The 20,483-nt window shown below is 58.7% G+C and overlaps 1 protein-coding gene across 5 annotated transcripts; it reads right to left on the reverse strand.

Moving 5' to 3' along the window:
• Positions 1–1,623: 1,623 nt before the first annotated feature.
• Positions 1,624–20,414, reverse strand: SHISA7 (shisa family member 7). 5 transcript variants are annotated; one of them, XM_070498239.1, is made up of 6 exons: positions 20,183–20,414; positions 11,958–12,670; positions 10,406–10,596; positions 8,771–8,836; positions 8,160–8,309; positions 1,624–6,475 (listed from the first exon to the last, which is right to left on the reverse strand). In XM_070498239.1, exons 2-6 carry the CDS (start codon positions 12,635–12,637, stop codon positions 5,832–5,834), a joined length of 1,731 nt encoding a protein of 576 aa, XP_070354340.1. In that variant the 5' UTR covers positions 12,638–12,670; positions 20,183–20,414; the 3' UTR covers positions 1,624–5,831. The 5 variants fall into 5 exon arrangements, with proteins under 5 accessions (XP_070354340.1, XP_070354341.1, XP_070354339.1 ...); XM_070498240.1 differs by having other exon boundaries at positions 10,406–10,560; positions 11,958–12,688; XM_070498238.1 differs by having other exon boundaries at positions 11,958–12,688.
• Positions 20,415–20,483: the final 69 nt, after the last annotated feature.

The following is a 20,483-nucleotide window of genomic DNA, read 5'->3' on the forward strand; positions in this document are numbered from 1 at the left end:
TCCTGCCCCGTTCCTCCACAGCCCAACAATGAGCCTGAGCAGGTGACAGCTGGCCAATGGTGAACGCTGGCCTGCACTGAAGGGGAGGAGGCTTTCTCAACACAGATGGCGCTCTTTCCTCCCGTGAGCACTGCCTTCTAAGGAGCGTGTGATGGTTAGATTTCAGGTGAACACTTAGCCAGTCTACGGTGCCCAGTTGTTGGGTGAAACATCAGTCCAGGTGTTGTGGTGAAAGTATTTTGTGGATGTGATTAACATCTCCAATCAGTTGACTTTAAGTAAGGAAGATTATTCTAGATGATGTGGTGGGCCTCATCCAAACAGTTGAAGGCCTTAAGAGCAAAAACTGAGGTTTCCTGGAAAAGAAGGAATTCTGTTGCCAGAGTGCAGCATAGAAAGCCTGCCTGAGTTTCTGGCCTGCCTTAGAGACTTTGGATTTGCCAGCCCCGACTATCGCATGAGCCAGTTCCTTAAAATGAATGCACATGTGTACACACACACACACACACACACACACACACACACACACACACACACAGACTCCCTGTTGGTTCTGCTTCTCTGGAGAACCCTGGCTGATATGGAGTAAAGTCTAATATTTGGGAAGCAAACATTTCAATGCACCAGAGAGGAAGGGGTTTTCTTTCCGATAACATCAGTGCTGAAATGCACCGCGCACACAGCCCGCACCCAGAGGGATGTGCAAATGAGCCCTCGGATGCGAGGTGAAAGTCCACAACTGGCCAACAAACACTTAGAGGCCCCAAGGGGAGGGCTGTCCTAAAGTTCAGAAAACCAAGCCTCAGAGGCCCCTCCCAGACCGGGCAACTCTAGTCGTCACTACGGAAAATATTTTAAAGCACTGGGTGCGAGGAGAGAGGTGGGAAAATGCTTCCTAGTTATCATAAAAACTCACACTTCAAGGGGCTGTACGCTGTCACACCCATCACTATGAGTTGAATTATGTTCCTCCAAAAAGCTGTTGGAGTCCTAACCTCTAGGACTGTGAATGTGGAAATAGGGTCTTTGCAGATGATGGAGTTAAGACGAAATCACTGGGCCTGGGCCCTAAGCCAGCATGACTGGTGTCCTTATAAAACGGGAATTTGGACACAGAGACAGATGCGTCCAGAGGGAAGATGACGTGTCGAGGAGTGCCACCCATTGCCAGCAAAGCACTCGGAGGCAGGAGAGAGGCACAGAACAGATTCCCCCACACCATCTCAGAAGGAACCCACCCTGCGACATCTTGCTCTTGGACTCGCGGCCCCGGAGCTGGGAGACGGTACATGTCTGTTGCTTAAGCCGCCCAGTTTGGGGTACTTTGTTAGGGCAGCTCAGCCACTAAGACAGCCCCACACTTCAGCGATACTCACCCAAAGATTTCAAACACAAGGAAGTGCAGACAGATAGAATCTTCAGACAAAAGCTTAAATGCTCAGAGGGAAGAGGCTCTCTTAGGAGGAAACCAAGGCCTTAAAGGCGCCTTCCACGCACCTGCCGTGCCTGACTCCTCTCTGGGGACAGAAGCAGGGAGGCAGCCCCGATCGCCCCCCTAGGCCACGCGGGTGGCTCCCCAGTGACCTGTAAATGCGGAGGTGGAAGCCCATCCCGTCTGACAGCAAACTTTGAGACTGGGGGTCAGGAAAACATCTGTTTATTCCAAAAAATACCAAGTTGCTGCTGTGCCGGCTTTCTCACTAGGGAACTGCGGGAGGGTCCGGCGTGGGGGGATAAGGAAGCTGTGGAGGCCCCCGGTCCAGAACTGTTAATGTTCTCTCTGCACTGCCCCTCCTTGCCCCCCAGCCAGAAGGGGAGATGTGTGTGCTCCCACAAGAGCCTGTGTGTGCGTTTCTGGGGGCGGAGGGAAGACTCAGATGGCAAAGTCCCAGCTCTGGAAGCATCGAGGGGGATCTGGTGGGACAGGCCTGCTTCCTCACCCCCTCAAGACCTCTCCCCACTATGGCTTATTTGAGATAAGAGGTCAAGGCCCCAGGGTCAGGCAGCCTGTGCCATGGGGGGTAAGGGGCAAGACACCTGGAATCCAGGCTGGGAGAGAGCATGTAGAGGGGGGCATATAAAAGCTGAAAGGCCCCGATCCCCCCAATTCTGGGGGCTGGAGAAAGCTGAGTGCTCTGGGGGGGGTGGTGGTGAGCAGAGGGGAGGGCATCTGGGAGGGGGTGGGCACTCAAGCTGGCTCCTTTCTGGGGAAGTCACAGTCTGCCCGAGGGGTGCTGGGCATGGGGAGGCCCTAGAAGGGATTGGGGAACCATAGGAGCAGCTGTAAGCGTGGAGTTGAAAAACTGGCCCTGGGGCCCAGGTAAATTGGGGGTAGCCCCCAAGTTCCCTTGCTGTGGTGCAAGCCAAGGGCCAGTTATCTGCTCCAGGCTCCTGACAAGAAAGGATGAGCTGAGGTGCCAGTATTTGAGGGGAGACAGAAGAGGGAGAGGGACGGCCCAGAGGAGGGAGAGGAGGCCCCCCACCTCGCCCTGGGGGCTTGGGAGGGGGCATGTAGCCCTTTAAGAGTGGGAGAATGGCCGCCCCCCGCAACATGGCTATGTACAAAGAGAACTGGGGGCAAATTGTGCATTGGGTGTTGGGGAATCCCCGAGACCCCTGGAGCCTCCCCAGTATGTGAGGGGGAGATGAAGGAGAGAATGCTGCTTCTCTGCCGTCTTGGGATGATGCAGAGCACCCCCATCCTGCCCTCAGAGGTGGCGCTGGCAGTGGCCGCGGCTCTCCAGGTGTGCCTGCCCCAGGACCAGGCCAGCAGAGGACATGATTGATGACCCCAGCGAGGTCGTCAGATGTTGGCCCAGCCCACAAGGGTCTCTGAAGAGAGTTTGGCCCAAGCCAATGGAGTGCTGCTCTGCGTGGGGGTCCAGGTAACAGGGATTCGGCAAGAGGCAGTGACTTCACCTAAGGGCTGGAAAGCCCCCCTCTGGTGATGATAAGAGGCCTCTGTGTTGACCCTGTCACCGATCAGATGCTTGGGGGAAGGGCAGTGAGTTATCAGGAGGGACCTGGATGCTCTCACCAGAGGGGTGATGGGGGGCTGGCCAAGGCCAAGTCTGTGATGGGGTTGATGCAGGCATCAGCCTAAGTCAGGAGTGAGGCAGTGACATTATCAAGAAGGGCCAGAGTAGGGATGATGTCATCAGAGGGAGCCCCACCCTACTCCATTTTTGAGGCAATGGGGAAATGGTGTGTATTGTGCTGGTTCCCCTTAAGGGAACAACTGTAGGTGCCACGTGACCCCAGAAGACAACTGAAATACAGCTGTTATAGTACTTGGCTCCCAAGAGGATGGATTCTGGAAGATGATGATACATGGTTGAAGTGGATCCTGGTAAATGTTGATACCATTGGGTGTCCTGGGTCCTGGGAGATGATGATGCCATGGTTGAAATGGATCCTGGGAGATGATGAACTTATAGGGTGTCATGGGTCCTGAGACACCATTGATTCTCATGGATGCTGGGAGGTGGTGACACCATGGCTATGGTGGATCCTGGGGCATGAAGACATCATGGTTGAAGTGGATCCTGGGAAGCGATGACACCATTGGCTGTCATGGATTCTGGGAGGTGATGACACCATGGTTAATGTGGATCCTGGGAGGTAGTGACATCATGGTTGAAGTGGATCCTGGAAGGTGGTGACATCACTGCTATGGTGGATCCTGGGACATGAAGACATTATGGTTAAAGTGGATCTTTAGAGGTGGTGACATTATGGTTGAAGTGGATTGTGGGAGGTGATGACACCATTGGCTCTCATGGATCTCTGATGATACCATTGTTGAAGTGGATCCTGCAAGGTGATGACATCACAATTATGGGGAACTATGGGAAATGGTGGCATCATCAGTCCTAGTGGATCCTGGTAGAGGATGTTATCATGAGCCGTAGTGGATTCTGGAAGGTAACGACATCATTGGTCATGGTGGATTCTAGGAGATAATGACATCATCAGCTATGGTGATTCTGGGGGATAATATAATGGTTTGGCAGATCCTGGGAGATGATAATACCATAGTCGTGGAGAATCATGGAAGATGGTGACACCATTGGCTATGGGGAACCTTGGGAGAAGGTGACACTATGGTCATGGTAAGCCCTGGAAGAGGATGATACCATAGTTGTGGTGAATCCTGGGAGATGAAGACCCCATAGATCATAGGGAATGCTGGGAAATGATGTCGTCATCAGGCATGGTTAGCATTTGACCCAGGTGCAATGCCATCATGAGTGGTGGAGGTCTTGTGGTGCTGATGATGTCATCAGCAAGATCAATAGCAAGCATACCCCAAACTCCCCCACCCCGCTAAGGAGGCCAGGACTTTGTTGACAGGGGCGATGATATCTCTAGTTATGGTAGAGAGAAGTGACACTAGCTTTTGGGCCACCTACGAGTCCCAGTCCTCCAGGAGCCTGGTGGGCCAGAGTGGCCTCCTTGGGAGCAGAAGCCAGTCTGGGTGCTCTCCTCCAGAAGTCACACAGGAGGTGACATCACTACACAGAGGTGGGACCCCGGGCCCAACTTCTCTTTAGAGAGGGGGTCTGGGGGAAATCCTGCAGGGAATGTCCGTGGGGTCAGGGGAAAGAGCAACCAAGCTAAGTTGTGGGGGAACAAGGCAGAAACTCTGGTGACACCATCACAAGGGATGGCCTCCAGAGCAGGCAGTGTCTCTGGTGATGACATCACAACATTGGGGCAGAGCCTCAGACGGGGGTGGGTGCCCAGTGCCAACAAGCTACAGACAGACCATCATCTCTGGCAGAGACCCCTCCAGATGGGGCAGTCTCCCCAGCGATGACATCCCTCAGTCAGAGCACTTTCTCTGGTCACCCCCAGGATGGTCATGGACTCTGAGCCTGTCCTGCCTTCTTGTGACATGGCGGTAGCCATGGAGGTGTCTCATGGTGTCATCTCAGAGCAGGCAGAGTCTGTTGGTGACACTGAAGAAGGGGCCTCATCCTGGAGATGTTCCAGAGCAGGCTGTCATCTCTGGTGATGATATCGTGGGAAGAGGCACAGTCCCTCTGATGATGTCATAGGGCAAGGCACCTTCTCGGGCAATGGCATCACAGGAATGGGGCAGAGTCCCTGTGACGGTGTTGTGGAAAGGAGGCCTTATATCTAGTGGGGATACGATTGGCAAGGCATTTCCCCTGCGATGCGTCCCAGGAAGATGGCTTTGTCTGTAGCAACCACATCATAGACAGAGGCATCTTCTCTGGAAGAAAATATTTTCCTGGTGATGATAATATCAAAAGAAGCCTTTTGTCAAAAGGTGCCAGAGATGACATCATGAGAGTGAGCCTTGTCTCTGTGGTGACATCACAGGAAGGAATCTTTGTCTCTAGGGACGATGTCACAGGACAAGGCATTGCCTCTGCTATGACATCGCAGGAAGGAAGTCTTTGTGATGACATCGTAGAACATGGACATGGCCTCTAGTGTTGACTTCAGGGACGGGCCTATTCCTCTGTGATGAGCCTCATGGGAAGCAGGTTTGTCCCTGTGATGACATCACAGAACACAGACATTTTCGCTAGTGATGACGTCACAGGCAGGCCTCTTCCTCTGTGATGACGTCATGGGAAGGAGGCCTTGCCTCAATCAGTGACCGAGGAGGAGGGATCTTATCTGCGGTGAAATCCCACCAGGAGGCTTTGTCTCCGGTGACGATTTCATCCAAAGCGGTGTCCTCAGAGGCAGCCCCCCGGCCGCTGGCCGACGTGGGTCCCAGCCCCTGGGGCGTGGTGGGGGATCCAGGCTGGGACCGGGGCCCGCGAGGCCGCGGCGCCCCAGCCCCCGGCCCGGCCTCAGACAGTCACCTCGTTCTTGCTGGCGGTGCGCAGGTGCTGGGGCAGGTGGTGGCCGGGGATGAACTGCAGCTGCTCCAGCGTGCCCTGGCGCTGGAAGGGCGGCCTGCGGGCCAGCGTGCCCCCGCCCCCGCCGGCGTCCGCCAGCCAGGCGGGCTGCGGCGAGCCGTGCAGGCCGAGGTGGTGGTGCGCGTGCAGGCCGGGCGGCGGGGGCAGCCCGTGCAGCGGCGTGGGGGGGCCCCCGGGCCCCAGCAGCAGGTTGGAGTGCGAGGCGGCCAGGCCGGCGCGGGACGCGGGGTCGGCGGGCAGCGCGGGGCTGCGCGGGGGCGACAGCAGGTGCTCGCGGCTCTGGCGCAGGGCCTCGGGCGACGACAGGAGCAGGTGCTCCTGCGACACGAGGCGCGCGCGCGGCAGCGTGAACTCGTAGCGCGCGCGGCCGCCGTCGCCCAGCAGGTGCTCCTGGGACATGACGCGCCGCGGGTGCGGCGGGGGCGCCAGGCCCAGCTCCTCCGGGCCGCCCCAGGCGTCCATGCGGTAGCCGCCCCCCGTGCCGGGGCGCCGCAGCGCGTGCAGGGGCAGCGTCCCGCGGGGCACCTCCGCCAGGTGCCGGCGCTTCAGGTAGGCCTCGTCCAGATCCTTCTCGGCTGGGGGAGAAGGGAGAAGGCCGCCGAGGTGGGTCCCCAGCCAGCCCAGAACCTCCCCCCTCCCCTGGCTCCGGTACCTCCCACCCAGCGCTGGACCCGGCCACCAGGAGGAGCACAGGCATCACCCAGCACATCCTGGTCGTTAGCCTGGGCGCGGGCACAAGTTCAATCAGAACAGTCAAGCTAGCAGGGGACAAAAGGCAGACTCCCAGGCCGCCCGCGCCGCTGGCCCGGTGGATGAGGGGGCGTCCTCTTTTTGGGGAGTAGACTCCAACTCCTGCTTTTGGGGAACCACTCTTCCCTCCCTTTCATCCTGTAGCTAGTGTTTTTCAGACTTGAAGATGTGACCCATTCGTGAGTTGTGAAGTCAATTTTGTGGGCAGTGACCAGGATTTTGAAAAATGAAATAGAAAATTATGAGAAGGTGTGGACATAACAAGGGAATAAGGGTGAGTACCGTTCATAAAACTATTATTTCAGTTATGTGTGTGTTATTGAAATATTAATGGATGAAGTGACATAATCTCTCGGATGTGTTTTAAAATAATTCACGAAAAGATAGGATGGAGGGAAGAGAGATTAACAAAATGTTGCTTATTGTTAAAAGTGGGTGATGGCTGGGGCCGGCCCCGGGGCCGAGTGGTTAAGTTCACGCACTCTGCTTCAGTGGCCGAGAGTTTCGCAGGTTCAGATCCTGGGCACGGACATGGCACAGCTCATCAGGCCATGCTGAGGCAGCGTCCCACATGCCACAACTAGAAGGACCCACAACTAAAAATACACAACTATGTACCGGGGGGCTTTGGGGAGAAAAAGGAAAAATAAAATTAAAAAAAAAAAGCATAAAAAAACCCCACCAAAAACTGGGTGGTGGGAACAACATGCAGGTTCATTTTATAATTCCCTCTACTCTTGAGTGTGTTTTAAAATGTGCATAATAACAAGTTTCAAAGCTGTCCTGTAATTAAAAAATAGCCATATATACGTGTGTCTCATGGGTCATAATGTAAAAATCATTTGGCTCTCAGTTTGAAATGTTTGAAGGCTGTTCCCCTCCCAGGGATGGGCCACTGACCCAGAAATGTCCAATCAGAGTCACACTGATTTGTTCAGGGACAAGCATGTGACCAAGTTTGCACCAGTGGGATCCAGGCCTGGGATTCTTGCTGGAATCATTGGGAGAGACTCTTTTCTGCTGGTAGAATGGCAGCCTGAAAATTCTCAGGGCAATCTTTGCCACCAGGAGGGGAAATTCTGTCAGAAAATGAAGTCAGCCCACTTTGTAACTGAGCTGAGAAATGTAGAATCCTGGAGACAGCTTTGGACGCCTGGATCCAGCCGCACCTGAAGCTCATGACTCAGACTTTCCATTATCAAGCCAACATAATTACCTTTTTTTCTTTTTTCTTTTTGTTTAAGTTGTATTTCTATTAATTGCAGATACAAGTCGTGATGAATACAATAGATCTTGGGAGGGGGGACCATGAATTTGCATTTTTAAAAAGCATCCCAGGTAATTCTGATACAAAATTACCTCAGGTAATTCTGGAACAAATTTGGAGAAAACCCTGAGAGAGGATCTAAACCTATTTAGTGGCTGTTGGGCCACTGTCCACGGTCCTGAATCCAGGCCCTGGCCCTGACTGTGCCCCATCGCCTCCCAGCTCCCCTTCCCGGGACTTACCCAGCCTCTTGAGGGAGGAGTATCGGTTGAGTTCAGATTTCACAGCGGCCTCGTAGGACGGGGGCAGATGCGAGAGGTTGTGGAAGGACCGAGAGTAGGACAGCGTGGAGTAGTGCAAGGAGGGGCTGGGTGGCGGAGCCGCCCGCCAGTCTGGGGCAGAGGGGCAGGGCTGGGGTCAGTCCAGCCCCTCCCCGCTCCGACCCGACAGTTCGGCCCCCAGCCCCTAAGGGAGTTACAAAGCTGAGATTCCAGCCCCTCAAAGCTCCAGCAGCCCAGGCTCCCCCTGCTCACCGCCCCGACCCCCAGGAGACAGGCTGTTTGCTGGGGAAGGAGGACACGTCACAGAAGGAGGGGCAGCTGCCACTTGCACAGCACCCGCTTTGTGCCGGCCCCTGGCTGGGGGCTGCGCTCCATGCATCTAACCCGGGTGGGAGAGAGACGACCACTTCCGGTGTTCAAATGAGGAAACAGCCTCGCTTGGTTACCTGGCAACTGTGAGGCAGGCTCACAGGGCCTCACACCTGTGCTACCTGGGCCCCCGCCCGGCTCGGGCACAGTCAGGGAGGGGGGGACGGAGCCCTGTCCTCCCCCAGCCCGGCCCTGGTCCGTACCCAGCGTGGCCGCATGGTGCTTGGGGCTGTTGACGTTGAGGTGCAGGTAGTTGTGGTGCAAGTTATCTGTGGGGACCGAGAAGGGAGGTGGCGTCACTGCCATCACCTGCTCCCGGCTGGTGCTGCTGTCCTGGTCTGGTGGAAGGATCCCATTCACATCCACTCGGTCCCCAGCTCTGGTCCCTTCTGCCTCCTGAATCTCTGCCCTGACCTGCCTCTTCCCCCTGGATCATCAAACCAGTCTTCCTGCCAGCCAGCCAGCCTGGCTCCAAGATCAGCCTCACCACAGTACTCCTGACGCCCACACCTGCCTTGTCCTTCTGCTGCTTGAAACTCTTCCCATGTCTGGCTGTCACCCACAGGACACAGTCTAAACCAGGAATAGCATTTGAGGCCTGCATAACCTGGCCCCAGCTGACAGTCTTCGGCCTTCTCTCTCCTCTCTCACTTCAAGCCACACTTCTCTCTGCTGCTGGAAGGAGTCCAACTCAGTTCTGCCACAGGGCCTTTGCACATGCTGCTATGTGTTCTCTCTACCTTGAATCCCCTTCCTCCCCTTCTTTGCTTGAAGAACTCCTACTCATTGCTCAACATCCAGCTCAAATGTCTCTTCCTTGTTACTATTATTCAAACCCATCTCCTCCCCTCCATTCCTGACCTCAGCTCAGGTCTTGGCCTTTACTGCCTGGATCATCATCCCAGCCTCCTCCTGAGGCTTCTTCCTCTCATCTCTCTCCCGTATGGTTCCAGAGAAATAGTTCTTCCATCCACTTTTGGCTTTGCTGCTCCCCTGCTCTAACCTCCTCCGTGACTCCCCATGGCCCTCAGGACAAAGGTAGAACTCCTCAGCTCAGCCTGGCACTCAAGGCCCTTCCCAAGGCGTCTGCCGACCCTGTCCCCAGCCTCAGCTCTGGCCACCTCACAAGCTCTGCTGCAGCCACTCAGAGCTCCCCCGGTGCAAGAAACTCCCCTCACCCTGCAGGCCACCACTCAAACATCACTTCCTGAGGGAAGCCCTCCTCCCCTCACGCCGGAAGAGACCCTTCACCCTCTACAGCTCCCTGGCCTTCTCCACTGATGCACTCATCATAAGACAGAGGATAAGAACAATAGCTCCCATCCATAGAGCACTTGCTCTGTGCCAGAAATTGCTCTAAGGACTTTACTCATTAGTCTGTTTGATCTTCACAACCCCTGTGAGGTGAGTACTGTCAGGCTGCCCATTTCACGGATGAGGAATCCAAGGCCAAGAGAGCTGAAGTCGCTTGCCCCAGGTCACAGTGGCAGAGCCAGGATTCGAACCCAGGGCGTCTGGCTCCTGACAAATTCTGATTCAATAGTTAAGTGCGTCCTTGCGTGTCGTTGGTTGTTGGCTGGTCTGACAGGAGTGTCTCGAGTGCGGGGGCTGAGAACGTCTAAGTCTAAACCACCGAGGCGTCCATGGTGCCCCCCAGGGGGCAGGGAGCGGCTCCGGCTCACTTGGAGCCCCTCGGTTGAGGGAGGCAGAGGCATGGGGCTGGGGCTGGGGGCGGGGCCTGCGCGGCGGGAGGCGGGGCCATCGGGAGGGCGGGGCTACAGGGCGAGGGGCGTGGTCAGGAGCAGAGGTGGCAGCTGCTGCTCCTGCGTGTCACTCACCGAGGTTGGAGGGCTTCACGGCGTTGTAGAGGTTCTTGGGCGTCCTCGGGGGCATGCTGTCGGGAACCCCAACCCCCGCGGTCAGAGAGCTGCTTCGTGCGCGGTCTGGGCGGGTCCCAGGTCCCGCCTGATGCCTCAGAATGTCCACCAGGGCCCTAGAGGTGGCAGATGGACGGTCAGCGGCCTGGAACCTGGGGTGGGACCGGGGGGAAGGGAGGGTTTCTTTCACTCCCTGTGTCACCATTGGCGGAACGTCAGCGCAGCTCCGCCTCCCGCCTCTGGCCACGCCCCTTGCTAGTGTCATCTTGAGCACAGCTCGGCCCAAGGTCCCTCGGACCACACTTCCTGCTTGAAGCGCCCCGTCCCCAATTCATTTGGACCCTACCCCTTCTGCGGCCCCTCCCACCCTGAACCCGGGCCTCACTCCTGTTCCTTTTGCAGCCTTCCCCATTCGCCCAGTTATGCAGACCCAAACCTTAGACTCACCCTTGACTGCTCTTTTTCTTTCCTTCATGCCTCTGAGCAATGCTGCAGATGTGACCTCCCAGATATATCCCCCATCTCTCCCCTGGGTCATTGCAACAGTCTCCTACGGGGTCTCCCTGCTTCCGCCCTCGTCCTCTGCAGTCTAATCCTATCCGCACAGCCCCAGGAAGCAGACACGTCATGCCTGAGCTCAGGACCCTCTGGTGCCTCCCCCACCACGCTTAGAATGAGCCTCCTCCTCGCCCGCTGCACTCCAGCTGCAAGGGCCCCTTCGCTGTCCTGCAAACACTCCACCTCAGGGCCTTAGCACTTACTATTCCCTCTGCCTGGAACGCCCTTCCCACAGATATCTGCTTGGCTCACTCCTTTCCTTCAAGCCTCTGCTCAGAGGGGCCTTTCCTGACCACTTCGTGTACAACAACCTTCTCCTCCCCCCGCCCCAGCTCGTTATGCCACTTTCTTTTCTTCACAGCAGTTACCAATATCTAAAAGTATATTGCATATGTATTTGCTGCTTACTGCCTGCATCACTAACATTTAGTTATAATGGTAGCCAACATTTATTGAGGGCTTACCATGTGCCAGGACTTGACATGAATCAATTCAGTTCATCTTCATTACAGTACGAACGCGTGGGGAACAATTATTAGCCCCATTGTACAGACGAGGAAACTGAGGCACATAGAGGTTAAGCAACTTGCTCAGGGTCACACAGCCCGTAGGCAGCAGACCTGGGATTAGAAGCCAGGTTTATCCACCTGGGCAGGGATCTTGTTTTGTTCACTGCTGTATCTCCAGCTCCTGGCCCACAGAAAGTGCTCAAGAAATATTTGTTGAATGAATGAAGGCCTGAGTCTCCTCCGTCACTCAACAGCCAGGCCAGTTCTGGCTCCTCGATTCTTAGGCCCTGCCCATCTCCCTAGGCACGTGCTCCCGCCCTGTGGGCGGCTGCCTCCTGGGTCTCAGGCCACGCCCCCATTCCTGTAGCCCCGCCCCAGATGGCCCGTTGCCCCTGGCCCCAGCGCCGCCCCAGGCTTCGTACCCTTGGGCCCCAGCGCGGACACACCTGGGGACGTTGATCTCCCGGTGCGCCCTGGGCGCACGGGACGCCTTGCTGAAGGCCACTTTGGCGCCGACGCCCACGGCCAGGGCGAAGCTGATGACCCCGCACACCACGTAGGCCGTGCTGCCCCCAGGCCCCTCGCCCCCACGCACCCCGGCACCTCCCGCCCGGCCCCCTTCCAGCCACCCGGCCTGGCCGGGCCCGGGCCCGCCGCCCGCACCCCCGGCGCCCCCGGCGCCCCCAGCCAGGGGCGGCGGCGTGGTGGCCCAGCGTGGCGTGTCGTAGTTGGAGCAGGAGGCCTGCGCCAGGCGCATGTGGCGGTGCTCGCAGCAGAAGCGGTAGTGGCAGGTGCCGCAGCAGAAGCGGTAGGAGCCGGTGCTGCAGTTGAAGGTGGCGTCGTACTGGCCCATGACATCGTAGTAGCCGTGGCAGAGCTCGGCGGGAGGGGGCGCCCGCGCCGCCGCGCCCGCCCCGCTCGCGGTGCCGGTCTTGCTGCTATTGGCGCCCGGGCCCGCTGCGCCCCCGCCGCCCGTCAGCGCCCCGGTCAGGCGCCGCAGGTGCGCCAGCAGGGCGGGCAGTGGGCCCGGGGGCTCGGCGCTCGTGGCGTTGGACGGGCGCGCCCCGGCCTGGCCGGCGGTCGAGGCCAGGAGCAGAAGGGTCCCGAGGAGCAGGAGGGCCGGCATGGGGCGTGCAGGAGGTCGGTCGAGGCCGCCAGGCTGCGGGGAGAACCGAGGCTGGAGCAAAGGGCAGAAGAGGGATGGCCAGAGGTGGAGAAATGTGGAGATGGGTGGGTGGAGAGGATGAGGAAGGCGGGCCGAGGGAAGGCAGAAGGATGGAGAGAAACACGCACCAGGAGACAGAAAGGACGGATGGAGCAGAGATGCATGCGCTCAGAGTTGGCGGCCCCACGGGGAGGTGGACGGTGATAGCGGAGCAACGCCCAGACGCGGCCGGAGGAGAACAGAAATGATGATGGGCAGACGGAGAAAGGAGCAAAGCGAGTGATGAATGGGGGAGACGAGACCAGGAAGGTCGACGGAGACATTAGAGGGGTGCGCAGAAAGGAGAGAGAGAGATGGACAAAAACCAGAGGAAAGATGTGATGGAGGCAGAAGAACCCGTGCGCGCGGGCGGGCGAGGAGAGAGTAAGAGGTGAGGCGCAGGCGACCGAGCACAGGATGGGGATGGAGAGGTGGGCGGGGCGCGGAGGGGCGGGGCCGCGCGGAGAGGAGGTTGGTGGGGGGGGTCATGAGGGACCGGGGAGGTAATGAAGGGAGACAGACGCGGGGTGGGCGAGATGGGAGGAGTCCAGAGATGGGGAAGGAGAAAGAGGCGTGGGGAGGGGAGGGAAGGGAGAGAGAGACAGGAGTTGAGAATTTGAGTTCGTAGGCCCGGCAGGTGGGAAGAGATAGTGCAGGGCTTCTCAGCGCTTACAGGGAGCGGCCACCGTCTGGGTACCCCTGAGGTTGGGGACCCACCGTACGTTGTTGTGGGGACCCGTCCTGTGCGTTGTGGGATGTTTAGCAGCACCTGCTAGATGCCAGGAGCATTCGCATTCACCCTCGTCCTGACAACAGAGGATGCCTCCAGGCACTGCCAAATGTCCCCCTGGGCGGCACAGCTGCCCCCCAGTGAGCACCGCTGGCTTAGACCCATGGGGCCCTCAGTCCCCCCAAGTGGTTATTTCTCATTTAGGTCTGATCATCAAGGGATCTCAAGCCTCAGTCTCCCACCCTCTCTCTCTCCGTCTCCCACTCTCTCTCTGTGTCTCCCTCTCTCTCTCTGCCTCTCTGTCTCTCTGTCTCTCTCTGTGTGTCTCTCTGTTTCTCTGTCTCTGTCTTTGTCTCTGTCTCTGTCTCTCTGTCTCTCTCACACACACACACACACACACACACACACCACACTCTTCCAGTTTAGGAGAAACACAGGAGGAGTGCCTCACCTCCAGTTCCACCACGTGCCAGCTGCCTGGTACTGGACAGGCTCTTACCTAAGTCCCCCTGTGCCTCAGTTTCCCCATCTGTAAAATGTGCATAAGGATGGCGCTCACTAGGTGATCGGAAGGACGAGCGGAGTTCGTGTGTGTGAGGAGCTTGGAACAGTGCCTGGCCTCGTGCAGCTGCGATATATGCATGGCAGGGTTCGCCGTGCTGTTATTTCAGGAGGGCAACCGGGGATGAGGAGGGCGATGGAGAAGACAGCAGGAGTCAGGGGCCAGGTGAGGCGGGGCTTCCTGGCTGTTTCCACGGCAACCGTGGTCACTGAGCTCTGAGATTGAGGCAGTGAGTGAACACACAGGGGTCCCTGCCTTCATGGGTTTACCTTCCAGTGAGGGGAGAGAGCCAGTCCACGGACACGAATCAGCGTGATGCATGTTGGAAACATTGTGAAGAAATATGAAGAAGTTATGAAGGAAGCCATGAAGAAATGAAAGCAGTGAGGGGATGGGAGGGAGGGTGGGTGGGTGGAACTCCTTTAATAAATATCATTAGGCATTATTTTTTATCATTGTTCCTTCCCATTCAGGGTGTGTGTCTCTGCGGACCACCCCATTATCAATGAAATGGCTGGGGGTGGGGATGGGGAGAGGGTTATGGGGGCTGAGGCTCCCCAACCCTCACTCAGCTTGTGCCCCCCTCTCCGTGGGGCCTCAACTTTCCTGTTTAGCTCCCCTGGGCCCCTCCCCTGAACTCCCAGCTAGAAGGCCCCACTCGATCGCCTACTCGACGCCTGTCCTTGGTGTTTAATGGACACCCGAGAAGTGGCTTGGCCCACGCTGTGGAGAGCAGTTTGGCAGTCCTTCAAAAGTTAAACATAGAGTTGTCACATGACCCAGCAATTCCACTCCTAGGGATCTGCCCCAAAGAACTGAGAACACGTTCACACAAAACCCGACACACGAATGTTCAGGGCAGCACTACTCATGACACCCCCAGGCGAGACCACCAAGATGTCCCTCAGTGGCTGGATGGATAAACACAGTGTGGCCTGTCTACATGGTGGAATATTATTCAGCCATGAAAAGCAGTGAAGCGCTGATACATGGATGAACCTAGAAAACATGATGCTCAGTGAGAGAAGCCAGACACACAGGCCACACAGGGTATGATTCCATTTGTACGAAATGTCCACTATTGTCAAATCCACAGAGACAGGAAGCCAACTGCTTGTTGCCTGGAGCCGGGGTGGGGGGAGGAAGGGGGGTGACTGCTTTTGGGATGATAAAAATGTTCTGGAACTAGATAGTGCTCATGGTTGCACAATGTTATGAATATACTAAATGCCATTGAACTGTACACAAAGTTTATGTGTATTTTACCACAATTTTAAAAAACAAACGAAAAACCACCAACATAGGTCAGATGACTTCACCCATTCCCCTGTCCAAACCGCCCACTGGGTTCCTGTCACACCTAGAATAAAATCCAGACTCTTCTCTCATCCTTCCCTTTTCCCCCACGCCTTCCCAGGTCCTATGCCCAAGAGGTCCCCACCTTCCTGCTGTCCCCTCCGCCCGGGACCCGCTTCGTGCCGATGTTGTCTGGCTCGTCCCCTGGCTTCCGCAAGGTGCCCCTCACACCGCATCTCAGCGAGCCTTCCCTGGCCCGTCTGAAACAGCACCCCCAGACTTTCGATCTCTCACAGCAACTTGCTCCGCGCCGCACTGTTTGTGTACTGACTTGTCTGTCTCCTCCACTAGACTACCAAGCCCGTGAAGCCTGATGTTTTTGTCAGTCTTGTTCCCCGTTGTAGCCACAGCACACATAGTAGGTGCTCAATAAATATTGCCGTCTCTCTCTGTCTCTGCCTCACACATGCATTTCAGATAAGGACATCAAGGTTCCAGGAGGTGCCATCATTTGCCTGAGCCCCATAGTGCCCAAGCAGTGGAGCTGTGCTTTGAACTCAAGTCTCTGTGTACCACCACTCACAGAACATGGATGCCTTTATCCCGTGCAGAGAAACATGGGTTGACATGCACACAGACACACCCTTCCAACACTGACACTTGCACGTGGCAGTGTGGATTCTTTCATTCACTGAGGGCTGCCATGTATTGTTGGGCAGGTTGTGCACTGCATGAGGAGGTCTGGCTAGAATCCAGCTGGGTTTTCCTCCCTAAGGCTTGCCAGTGGGGCTGCATCCATCTGCAGGAAGGGGCACCCCTTTCAGACCCACACAAGGGTGCCATCTGCCTGCTAAACCATAGACTCTGGGGAGCAGTGTTGGTCCAGGGGGTGCCTTTGTTGCGTCTGCACTAAGGCTCCCATATGGACAAGCAGTGTGCCTGCTCAGTCCCCATTCTGTGCCAAGTCTCTGCTGGACTCCCTCTGCTAACAGAGTCCCATCGTCTCCTCCAACTGCACACCCATGCACACACACAGGGCGACACAACTCCAGGCCATTGACGACTGGGGGATGGGAGCAGTGTCATCATCTCCTGAAGCCCAGCGACACACCCAGACACCACACACATGCACACACAGCAGCCTCCTAACCCTGCTCACACGTCCCGCTGCCAGGCAGCACCTGTAGGTGGGGCGGGGACACACATCTGCAGACACAGTGGCCCAGCCAGACCAAAGGTCCAGGGGGACCAGCTCCTCCCTTACCTCACACAAACGTATGCACAGACACAAGAGACCTTATGTCCACAGTGTGCCAGACACAACACGCAAGGATGCCCAGTGTCATCCTGCTGGCACACCTGTGGCCTCTTCCCAAACACACACACACGTGGGCACAGCCATGCATTTCTGTGCGTGGCTGAGCCCACAGCCCACAAGACCCGGACACCACCTCAGACATCGTGACACACTGGGACCAACACAATTCAGGAACACAGCCAGGGGGCCTGCCCAAGCCAGCGACACATGGACACGCAACCACACACATCACAGCCCACACTCATGCAACCTCGTGGATGCACACGCACGTGTGCAAACACACCCTCACCCAGCAGTGGAGAGTCTGGAAGCAGGCATGTGACCCCCCCAACAGCCCCACCCCCACCCTGCCCCTTCTCTCACACACGCAGGCACCGTCCTCCTCTCCTCCCTCCCTGCACCTCCCATGCCCAGCAGCTCAGAGCCAGAGTCCCGCTGTGCCCTCCACCCCAGCCCAGGGCCTGAGAGACACAGATGTGGGGACAGAGATCAGGGGAGCCGCCTAGAGGAGGGGTCCCAGAGTAGGCCCCATGGGGCTCCTGGGCTTCTGGAGAACACCCCCCTCCCCACCTGCTCCCTGCATAACACTGCGGCCCATGCCCACCCCAAAACCCCCTCCATCCCTGACAGCGGGGTGGGGGCCAGGGCTGGGTGGGCCGGGTGGGGCCAGGTGCGTTGCCTCCTGAGAGGCCCAGCAGTGGAGAAAGAGATGGAGCAGGACCTGACGAGAGGGACAGGGAGAGAGCCTAGAGGGGGCAGAGGCCTGGGGCAGGGGGGGGACAACACAGGGACCCAGAGAGAGGACAGAGACCCAGAGAGACAGGGGGACGGAGACCAAGAGAGAGGGGGACAGGGACCCAGAGAGAGAGAGGGGGACAGAGACTCAGAGAGAGGGGGACAGAGACCCAGAGAGAGGGGACAGGGACCCAGAGAGAGGGAGACAGGGACCCAGAGAGAGAGAGGGGGACAGAGACCCAGAAAGAGAGGGGGACAGAGACCCAGAGAGAGGGGGACAGGGACCCAGAGAGAGGGGGATAAGGAGCCAGAGAGAGGGGGACAGGGACCCAGAGAGAGGGGGACATGGACCCAGAGAGAGAGAGGGGGACAGAGACTCAGAGAGAGGGGGACAGAGACCCAGAGAGAGGGGGACAGAGACCCAGAGAGAGGGGGACAGGGACCCAGAGAGAGGGGACAGGGACCCAGAGAGAGGGGGACAGGGACCCAGAGAGAGGGGGCAGGGACCCAGAGAGAGGGGGATAAGGAGCCAGAGAGAGAGGGGGGGACAGAGACCCAGAGAGAGGGGGACAGAGAGCCAGAGAGAGGGGGACAGAGACTCAGAGAGAGGGGGACAGGGACCCAGAGAGAGAGAGGGGGACAGGGACCCATAGAGAGGGGACAGGGACCCAGAGAGAGGGGGATAAGGAGCCGGGGGGGGGGGGACAGAGAGAGGGGGACAGGGACCCAGAGAGAGGGGACAGGGACCCAGAGAGAGAGAGGGGGACAGGGACCCCGAGAGAGAGGGGGACAGGGACTCAGAGAGAGAGGGGGACAGGGACCCAGGGAGAGGGGGACAGGGACCCAGAGAGAGAGGGACAGGGACCCAGAGAGAGAGGGGGACAGGGGCCCAGAGAAAGGGGGACAGGGACCCAGAGAGAGGGGGATAAGGAGCCAGAGAGAGGGGGACAGGGACCCAGAGAGAGGCGGACAGGGACCCAGAGGGAGACCTGGACAGGGACCCGGTGGGACAGGGACCCAGAGTGGGGGACAGAGACTCAGAGAGAGAGGGAGACAGGGACTCAAAGAGAGGGGGACAGGGACCCAGAGAGAGTCGGGGACAGGGACCCGGTGGGACAGGGACCCAGAGGGAGACAGAGACTCAGAGAGAGAAGGGGACAGAGACCCAGAGAAAGAAGGGGACAGGGACCCAGAGAGAGGGAGACAGAGATCCAGAGAGAGGCGGGGGGGGGCCTGGAACCCAGAGAGAGAGGGCGACAGGGACGCAGAGAAAGAGTCAGAAGCCCTTTCCCGGTGTTGGGCACTGGGGGCGGCGCGCGTGGTGGCGGAGGGGGGCGGAGGCTGCTTGGTGGGTAAGGCGGGGGAGGCTGGGGGCGGGGGTTCCGAGTGCGAAGGGAGGGGCTTCTAGGAAGATGTGGGCGAGGGTCGGATGGGGTGGGGATGCTGGAAGCAGGCCAGAGGCGGCAGGCGCTGGGTTCCCGAGGAGGCGGGCCGCAGGTGGGACAGGGGAGGGCGGAGGGGAGGGGTCCGGATGCGGGGCGGCAGGTGGGCGATCCTGGAGGCGGGACCGCGGGAGAGATGCAGACCCTGCCGACGCGCTCCCGCGGCCGGCCCGGCCCGGCCCCTGCGCCCCGCCCAGGCGCTCCCGTCTCGCGTGTCTCTCCGTCTCTGGGTGTCTCTGTGTCTCCCGGTCCAGGTCTCCAGCCGGGACCCGGCCTCCACCGCCCCTCCCCGGGCCCGCCGGCGGGTCTCTGGTCTCGGACGGGATCCGCCGCCGGTCACGGTCTCTCGTAGCCTGTGTTTCTCTCTACGTGTCTCATCGCCTCTCTGCGTCTCTGTCCCAGGGTCTCCATCTCTCGCTGGCCCCTTGTCGGAGCCTCAATTTTCTGCGCTAGCATTGATTTCTCTCCTTCCCTTTGCCCGGTCTCGGTCTCAGTCTCCACATCCCGTCTCTGTGCGCCCCCCGCCCCGTCTCCTCACCCCCATTTCTCTACCTCTCTGACTCCATGTCTCCATCTGTGTCTCTCTCCAGGTTGGCTGTCTACATATCTCTTCTCTGAGTGTCTCTGTGTCTCCCCCACCCCCGGACCCTCACCTCCCTCTCAGGGCCCCCTACTCTCACTCAGGCCGGGTGGAGGGGCGGGTGGGGGGGCGCTGCGGCGGGAGCTGTGTGTTCCCAGCGCAAAATAGACTCCTGTTGCCATGGCGACTCGAGCGCGGCCTCCGAGACGCGAAGATTCAGGCTTGGGGGGTGAGGAGGGGGGACACCTGGATCCGGAAGGCGGGGGCCGGGGGCGCAGACGCCGGGTCCCAGGGGCTCCTGGAGCAAGGGGGAGGCCGGGACTCCCAGGTCCCTGGGGAGAGGGGTGCTGGGCACTCCGACGCCTGGGGCTCGGGGACCGGGCCTTCTGGGAGGGCTCTGGGATCCAGGGTTGGGGGGCTCTGATTCCCCAGTGGGGGGCGGGCTGGCTGAGAGCTCTGACGCCTGGGTCCCTGGGGGACTCAGAGGTTGCCTTTTTAGGTCCCCAAGGTTTAAACCAAAGGTTGGGGGGTGCAAGGAGTGCGAATCTCAAGGGGCTCAGGGGTCCTGACTGGGGGGTCCGTAGAGTCCCGACTCCCAGATTTCCAAGTGGGCTGCAGAATTCTGGGAGCCCCCCATGTGGAACCCCGGGCTTCTGCGTCTTAGAGGAGCAGGGACCACTTAGATGAAGCTGTCTTTCCATGCATTCATCCATGCATCCGCATGCCTGTCTCTTCCTTCCTCCCCGTCCCCAGCACCCCCGTGCCTCAGTTTCCCCCTCTGCACCAGGGTGCGGTCGCGCTCACCTCACTTTCCGGATGCGGGACCCTTGGGGAGTCGGGGGTGGCGGCGGCGTGGGGGGCCGGCCGGGGGAGGCAGAGCGAGCGCGTGTCTGCGAGCCAGCTGGGCAGGGCGTGCGCGCGCGCTGGTGGGGGGGCGGCCGGCAGCGTGTAGGGCGACCCGGGCCGGCAGTTCCTTTCCGAGCAGATGCGCGCCGGCTTCCGTGCAGATGTGACAGTGGCCAGCCCTCGCCTTTGCCTCGCGCCGGCTTGGAGCTAAGAAGAGGCAGCTCCCCCTCCCCACCTGCTGGGGACCCCTCCTCCCCCC

The sequence above is a fragment of the Equus asinus genome, chromosome 26, assembly GCF_041296235.1.
Source record: "Equus asinus isolate D_3611 breed Donkey chromosome 26, EquAss-T2T_v2, whole genome shotgun sequence".
Classification (NCBI taxonomy): Eukaryota; Metazoa; Chordata; class Mammalia; order Perissodactyla; family Equidae; genus Equus; species Equus asinus.

Coding starts and splice junctions, on each gene's coding strand:
- SHISA7 (XM_070498239.1), bottom strand. CDS start 12,637: ATGCCGGCCCTCCTGCTCCTCGGGACCCTTCTGCTCCTGGCCTCGACC. Junction 8,310..8,770: donor GCACCATGCGGCCACGCTGG/GTACGGACCAGG, acceptor CCTCTGCCCCAG/ACTGGCGGGCGGCTCCGCCA. Junction 6,476..8,159: donor CTCCTCCCTCAAGAGGCTGG/GTAAGTCCCGGG, acceptor CTTCTCCCCCAG/CCGAGAAGGATCTGGACGAG.